Source organism: Rosa chinensis, chromosome 3 (assembly GCF_002994745.2).
Source record: "Rosa chinensis cultivar Old Blush chromosome 3, RchiOBHm-V2, whole genome shotgun sequence".
Classification (NCBI taxonomy): Eukaryota; Viridiplantae; Streptophyta; class Magnoliopsida; order Rosales; family Rosaceae; genus Rosa; species Rosa chinensis.
Window position 1 is genome coordinate 27,694,067 of NC_037090.1, and position 7,468 is coordinate 27,701,534.

At 38.6% G+C, this 7,468-nt stretch overlaps 1 protein-coding gene across 3 annotated transcripts; it reads left to right on the plus strand.

The window, feature by feature from the left end:
* Positions 1–857: 857 nt before the first annotated feature.
* On the plus strand, positions 858–6,193 carry LOC112191944 (probable galactinol--sucrose galactosyltransferase 2). 3 transcript variants are annotated; one of them, XM_024331433.2, is made up of 14 exons: positions 858–1,012; positions 1,535–1,759; positions 1,863–2,110; positions 2,469–2,559; positions 2,714–2,762; positions 2,860–2,951; positions 3,056–3,163; positions 3,364–3,483; positions 3,890–4,442; positions 4,678–4,745; positions 4,845–4,979; positions 5,062–5,279; positions 5,474–5,562; positions 5,654–6,193. In XM_024331433.2, exons 2-14 carry the CDS (start codon positions 1,569–1,571, stop codon positions 5,993–5,995), a joined length of 2,304 nt encoding a protein of 767 aa, XP_024187201.1. In that variant the 5' UTR covers positions 858–1,012; positions 1,535–1,568; the 3' UTR covers positions 5,996–6,193. The 3 variants fall into 3 exon arrangements, with proteins under 3 accessions (XP_024187201.1, XP_024187202.1, XP_024187204.1); XM_024331434.2 differs by having other exon boundaries at positions 859–1,012; positions 1,532–1,759; XM_024331436.2 differs by having other exon boundaries at positions 884–1,012; positions 1,556–1,759.
* The last annotated feature ends 1,275 nt before the right edge of the window (positions 6,194–7,468 follow it).

Sequence of the window (7,468 nt, forward strand, 5' to 3'; positions counted from 1 at the left end):
GCGCTGATAGAATAGTGATCAAACTGACTAAACAATCTCAGTAAAAACAGTTGAACAGTCAAAACAATCACTCCGAAAACAAAGATTGTCATTCATCAAGTGACCCGAACAATCGAAAGTCAAGAGCTACATAACTTGGCAACATGTATTCATGACCATTGGCTAATAAACACAAAAAATCATGATTACCACAACCATAAACATAGAAGAAGTAAATTTCAAAAATGGTTCATAGTCCATTGGAGTAGTTCGTGTCACATTGATCATGGTTTTTCAGTTTTGATATTTTTTTCGATGACTTCAGTTTTGATATATGTTGCAATTGCTTTGCTATAATGTTTATGAAAATGAATTTGTACCAAGTTTATTTGTTTACTATGTATGTTGTGAGAAATTCTATAATGTGTTAACGTATGACATGCATACAATTGTCTTAAAGTGATAAAATGAGTCCTCAAAATAGTAATATTAGCCCTCAAAGTGATAATATGAGTTCTTAAGTGAGAATCTCACTCTTTTGTGTACTTATTATCTTTAGGCTCATTGAAAGTTTATAAAGAAAAAAAACTTTGTTATTCTTATGTAATCTCTCTGTCTAATCACAGATGAAACTATTAAAGATCTTTGATAAGAACTGAAAAAAAATCAAATCAATTACTTTTTTTAAGATTCCAGACAAAATAATTTCAATGTAAAAAACAGACAACAAAATTTATCAGTCAGAAAAGGAAAAAGAGAATGGAAAAAAAAAATAAAAAAATCCAGTGATGGAATATAACGTGGCAATATCTGGAAGAATCGTGGATGGAAGTTGCTCGAAGTTTAACACGGTCGGGACTATATATAAACCCCACCAGCCTCTCCATTTCAGCTCACGTCTTTTGCTTTGTGACCGTGCTTTAGTTTTCAAGCGCATTTTTTCCCTGTGTGCGCTTGTAAATTCTGAGTGGGTTGTCGTCTCCCAGCTTAATTGACCTCTCTTTCTAGAGGGTTAAGAAAGCTCTGCCTTCTGGTGAGTTCTTGGTGCTTCGGATATAAACTTGAGCCAAGTCTAAAAGGCGGTGCTTTAATTTGGTCTTCAATGGCCGCTGCTAATGTTAAATTATTAACTCTTGGATGTTGATTCAAAATCATCCCAAAGTTGTTGTTTGATTTCTTGTTAGTCAGCATCAAAGTTATTTTGATTCTCTGTTTTTGGCTCTTCTTAGGCAAAAAAGCTTCAGGCTTTCAGCAAAGGCCCGAACTTTTGTGGCCCAAAACTTGATGTTGAATCAAAATCCCCTCGAGGATTTTTCCCTTTTGGGTTTGGTTTTGTTTTGTTTTCCTGTATCAATTTTAATTATTACCAAATAAAGTAAAGGGTTAGTGCCAGCATGCAAAAGCCACCTTATTCTTACCTGGGTTCTTAAATTTTGTTTCCATAAACATAATTCTTTGTAGTGATGAAAAATCATTGATATTTGCGTGATATGGAATTCTAATTTGTTGGGTTTGTTCTGATCAATTATGGGGATTTATGTTTGTGACTCAGTAGTACTTTGGGTGCTCTCTCAAGGTCTCAATCAACCATGACTGTCACTCCAAACATTTCCATCAACGATGGAAACCTGGTGGTTCACGGAAAGACCATATTGACCGGAGTGCCGGAAAACATTGTGCTCACTCCAGGATCCGGTGTCGGCCTTGTTGCTGGTGCTTTCATTGGCGCCACCGCCTCTCACAGCAAAAGCCTCCATGTCTTCCCTGTCGGTGTTTTAGAGTGAGTAGTTTCATAACAAAACTTCCCGAGCTTTGTAACTTGATGCCGATGATTGTTGTGCTTTGAATTTCACTTTATGGTTGTTTCATTACTGTGGTGACAGGGGTCAGCGGTTCATGTGCCTTTTCCGGTTTAAGCTGTGGTGGATGACGCAGAGGATGGGGTCATGTGGGAAAGAAGTTCCACTGGAGACCCAATTCATGCTTGTGGAGACCAAGGACGATGATGGTGAAGGAAGTGATGGGTCCTCTTCTACCATTTACACCGTCTTCCTTCCTCTGCTGGAGGGCCAGTTCCGTTCGGTTCTGCAAGGGAACGAGCGGAATGAAGTGGAGATATGCCTCGAGAGTGGTGAGTAGATTATGGTCCTAAAACAAAAGTATTTGGTGTACACAATATGCACACCTAATTGCTTGAATGAATGGCTTTCTCATTCCATTATATGAGGCCATGTTTTCCCGTTAATGAGACGTCCCATCCCGCCCGCCAAAGATGAAGGGAGATGAAAACATCTGAAAATGTGGGGTGGAGCTGTCATTAATGTGATCACAGTTGGGCTGGAGAGACCACCCATTATCACACTAGCTTTCATTCAAATCAATCAAATAAGTGGAGTTTATAGGATTTGGGAAAGCAAAAACAGAGCACAGATCGAGTTCGAAAGAGCCGAAACGACTTGTTTTTTTCTGGTGTGTGATTGGTTTTGCAGGAGATTCTGATGTTCAGACCAATCAAGGTCTTTGCCTTGTTTACGTGCATGCTGGAACTAATCCATTTGAAGTTATCAACCAGGCTGTGAAGTAAGTCTTTCATTTTTATTTCCTTTTAATAGTTTGTTTCCTCTCTTTGTAAATCTGCTATTAGACTAGGCAAATAATGTGATTTTGGTTAGGTTTGTGTATTTTCTTTTTTAATCTTGGTATATTGTTTTCTCTCATAAATTTCATCGGACAGGGCTGTAGAAAAACACATGCAAACCTTTGTCCATCGTGAGAAGAAAAAGGTAAGTTTTCTTCATGTAATCAGTGGCCTACAGTTCAATGGCACAGTGCTGGTGTTGCCTGAATGAATCTCATTTCTGTTCTGTTGGTTTTGTGTAGTTGCCTTCTTTCCTCGACTGGTTTGGCTGGTGCACATGGGATGCTTTCTATACCGATGTCACAGCTGAGGGTGTCGTGGATGGTCTTAAAAGGTAATCAGAAATGATATTATGAAATGAACTTGTCACTTCCCCGGATGTTCAATTCATAATCACATTTATCTAATCACTGTGTTCCTGTTATGGAATACCTGCAGCTTGAATGAGGGAGGGACGCCTCCGCGATTTCTAATCGTAGATGATGGTTGGCAACAAATTGAAAGTAAACCCAAGGATACTAATGTTGCAGTACAAGAAGGAGCACAGTAAGGGCTCATATCTCTTCTTTATTTTAAATGAGTCATCTTTTTCTCTTCATCAAATTTGGTAGCTTTAAGTCTTTTAAAGCGCATGATTGGCCTAAGTCAGAAGGATCGCAAGAATATATGTTTTCTTTTAGTACTGTTTTGTTGGCTCTTCATTTATTAATGGAGTTGGTTAGTGATTTCGAGTTTGTTATCTGCAGGTTTGCAAGTAGGCTTACAGGAATAAAAGAGAATGAAAAATTCCAAAAGAATGGACAGAGTGAGCAAGTCTCAGGCCTGAAACATGTTGTTGATGAAGCGAAGCAGCATCACAATGTGAAGTAAGTGGTCATAAATGATTGGTACTTTCTCTTTGTTTTTTCCTTCCCGAGTTGTTGTATCTTATCAGACTAGTGGTAAGTGATGAAGAATGTCAGTTGTTCTTATATGGATATGTGAATATTTGTTTACTTGCATATTAAGGTATTTGTATGAAATCCATGAACTCTTGACCTTCAGAATTGCAGTTCATAAATATAGATGGTAACATGTAAGTAATTTGAATGGGCGCTTTTTGTTTCTCAGATAAAGTGATCGGTTTAGTTTGGATAAACATTACAGTTTCGATTCCAAAGTGAATAATTGCATGTTTTAGGATGGCAGAGTATGGACTCTGCTGGACGTTTGATGATGTTTTAGGACCAGCACTGTTACTAACCATTTTGTTGTTGTTCCTCTCTGCCACAGGTTTGTGTACGTATGGCATGCCTTAATTGGGTACTGGGGTGGAGTGAAACCAGCTGCTTCTGGCATGGAGCATTATGACACTGCTTTGGCATATCCAGTCTCATCTCCTGGTGTGATGGGAAACCAACCTGACATAGTTTTTGACAGCTTATCTGTTCATGGTCTTGGTTTGGTGCATCCAAAGAAAGTTTTCAATTTCTACAATGAGCTTCATGCGTATTTGTCTTCCTGTGGAGTGGATGGAGTTAAGGTTGATGTACAGAACATCATTGAGACTCTTGGGTCTGGTCATGGTGGCAGAGTCTCTCTGACCCGAAGCTATCACCAGGCACTGGAGGCTTCGGTTGCTCGGAACTTTCCTGACAACGGATGCATTTCTTGCATGTGTCATAACACTGATGGGCTATATAGTTCCAAGCAGACTGCTGTTGTGAGAGCTTCTGATGACTTCTACCCACGGGATCCTGCTTCTCACACGATTCATATATCTTCTGTGGCTTATAACACTCTTTTCCTTGGCGAGTTTATGCAACCAGACTGGGATATGTTTCATGTAAGTGAAATAAGAAGCATTTTATGTTGTATTTTGGTACTTCATTGTGCTTTGGTATGTAAACCTTGTGAAAATCCATTTCCCCCAAGTCCCTAAAATTAGTTGGGCTCTTGTACATGCTCAATAACAGTACAATGGTTTTACGATGGTATAAAATAGTTTACTTTGCCTCCATTAATCCATTACATTTGGTTCTTTTATATGTGATACTGATCAAATAATTTTTACTTTGCAGAGTTTACATCCAGCAGCGGATTATCATGGTGCAGCTCGTTCTATTGGTGGATGTGCAATCTATGTCAGGTAGGCTATACGCCAGCTAAACTTTGTATTCCTATTTGTGGATGTGCAATCTAGGTCGGGCATGAATTTTAATGCATATTATGGGCATTGATTTTACAGTGATAAACCTGGAAACCACAACTTCGATCTTTTGAGGAAGCTGGTCCTGCCTGATGGATCTGTCCTCCGTGCTCAATTACCTGGTAGGCCAACATGTGATTGTCTCTTTGCTGACCCAGCAAGAGATGGAACCAGGTTTGTTCAGTTGACTCTCTCTGCTTCTCAGTGTGTGTGCATCCCAATATGCAAGCAAGTCTGATTTAAGAATTGTTTGCAGCTTGCTCAAGATATGGAATGTGAACAAGTGCTCTGGTGTTGTTGGTGTATTCAACTGTCAAGGGGCTGGTTGGTGCAAGGTTGAAAAGAAGACCCGCATCCATGATGCATCTCCTGGTACCCTCACTGGTTCTGTTCGTGCTATTGATGTTGATAGCCTTGCCCAAATTGCTGGTGATGATTGGAATGGAGAAACAGTAGTTTATGCCCATAAGTCAGGTACAAATACGTTTACATCATAGTAGGTTTGAAGGAAGATCGATTTTTGAGAGCCATGGATGTAATTTCCTAGTAGCATTCCAGTATGATATTGAAAGATTCTAGTTGCAGTCGTCTAAATTTTGTAAAATTATACTCCACATTACATCCTGATCTTTAGCTTTCTAACAATATGATATGTTTTCAAATGTCAGGAGAGGTGTTTCGTTTACCAAAAGATGTTTCAGTGCCAGTGACACTTAAAGTTCTGGAGTATGAGCTCTTCCATTTCTGTCCTCTCAAGGTTAGTCTTTCTAGAGTCCTAATTAAATTTTCATCCCACAATTGTCAATAGTAGCAGGGTTCACTGAATAATATGGTTTTCTATGCTGTAGGAGGTTACACCCAACATCTCATTTGCTCCAATAGGCCTGCTTGACATGTTCAACTCCAGTGGTGCTGTGGAGCATGTTGTAATCCATCTGGCTTCTGACGGCGAAGTTTCTTCGGAGCTTACCACTTCTCTCAGTGAGAATAGATCTTCAACTGCCACAGTCACCATCAAAACCAGAGGATGTGGAAGGTTTGGAGCTTACTCTTCTCAGCGTCCCCTGAAGTGTACCGTTGATAGAGTTGAGACGGACTTTGAATATGACCCTGCAACTGGATTACTAACCTTTACCATCCCTATCCCAAAAGAGGATATGTATAAATGGCTAGTAGAAATCCAAGTTTAAGTAACCTGGTATCAAGAATTTAGTTGCTAGGAGGTTTTCATCGGGTTAGTGATGGTTGTGGAGTTTTATGTATTTGAAGAATGATGTGGTTGGTTTGTAAAATAGAGGAGAAACCATGCTAGGGGAAATAAGTAGAGTAACCATTGTAGTTGTTCTGATTTCTCAGGAATAAAAGTTGCCATCTTTTCCTGCATAAAACTATGTTCTAAACATTACCTGTTTTTGGGAGAAGGGGCAAGGATATTCTCTCCTCCCTGGTAAGAACTAAGAACCACTTGCTCAAGCAACCGAGTAGGGTTCAAGATGATAAAAAACTATACAATATTTCCACAAAGTTTTCTGCAGGCCCCGTTCCAAAAAAGGCCAAAAAAGAAAAAAAGAAAAAACAATTCTGCGGAGCAGTTCACAAAATTAAGTTTAGGGAGAATTTCACAAATGGTCACTCAAGTCAACTATGACTCATTCGACACTTTGGTCACTGAAGTTTCAAATATATCACTTTGGTCACTTAACTATTACACTGTCAATCACTTAAGTCACCCAAAGAATATTTTTTATAATTTTTTTTAATGAAAAAAATTAACAAAATGACTTAAGTGATTGACAGTGTAATAGTTGAGTGACCAAAGTGATATATTTGAAACTTCAGTGACCAAAGTGTCGAATGAGTCATAGTTGAGTGACCATTTGTGAAATTTTCCCTTAAGTTTATTACATGTTCTGACACAACCCGAGCTGTTTTTTCTACGACAGACACAACCCGAGCTTGGTGCTCAAATCTCGTCACTACCCAGGCTACATATCCTACATCCACTTACCTTCATTAATTAGTATAGTAGTTCTTATCGAGAAATTTTTACCTGGAAATATTTGTTGAGTCTTACTAAATGTACCCAGTAAATTTCTTAGTACATTTTACCCTTGAAAAAAACAAAATGAAAATCTACAATACACCATCCATCACGCCCTCCTCTTCGATTCCACTGGCAGAATACTAAGTTTCAAACCAACAATCAAATTTGCAATACCTATCGCTGTCCTTCCTTAGTATGGAATACTATACATACTTGCATGCAAGGTTTTAAATATCGGTATCTTCATATCTATCGGTACTTTGAAGAAGGGAGATATCGGAAATATCGGGGATACAGGGTACGAAAATATCGTTTTTGAAAAAAGTCAATTTATTAGAAATTTAGAACTACATATAAATACATATGAATGTCAACTTCATCTACATCCAAAAAGAGACTCTAGGAGGTTGAAAAGCCGCTCGCTGGTCTACGAAAATGCAATAATCCGACTAACACATATGACCCATATAGTGCGAATTGTAGTGATGAACATGATAGTTATAGATCTCTTTAGAGTTGCCAACTGTTTCCCCTATAAGGGGATAATAAGGATGAACCCAACTGGATGACTGATCATATAATTCTCCATATTGATTATATCCATAAGCATCATAACCAA

Coding starts and splice junctions, on each gene's coding strand:
- LOC112191944 (XM_024331433.2), top strand. CDS start 1,569: ATGACTGTCACTCCAAACATTTCCATCAACGATGGAAACCTGGTGGTT. Junction 2,111..2,468: donor GGAGATATGCCTCGAGAGTG/GTGAGTAGATTA, acceptor TTGGTTTTGCAG/GAGATTCTGATGTTCAGACC. Junction 3,484..3,889: donor AAGCAGCATCACAATGTGAA/GTAAGTGGTCAT, acceptor TCTCTGCCACAG/GTTTGTGTACGTATGGCATG.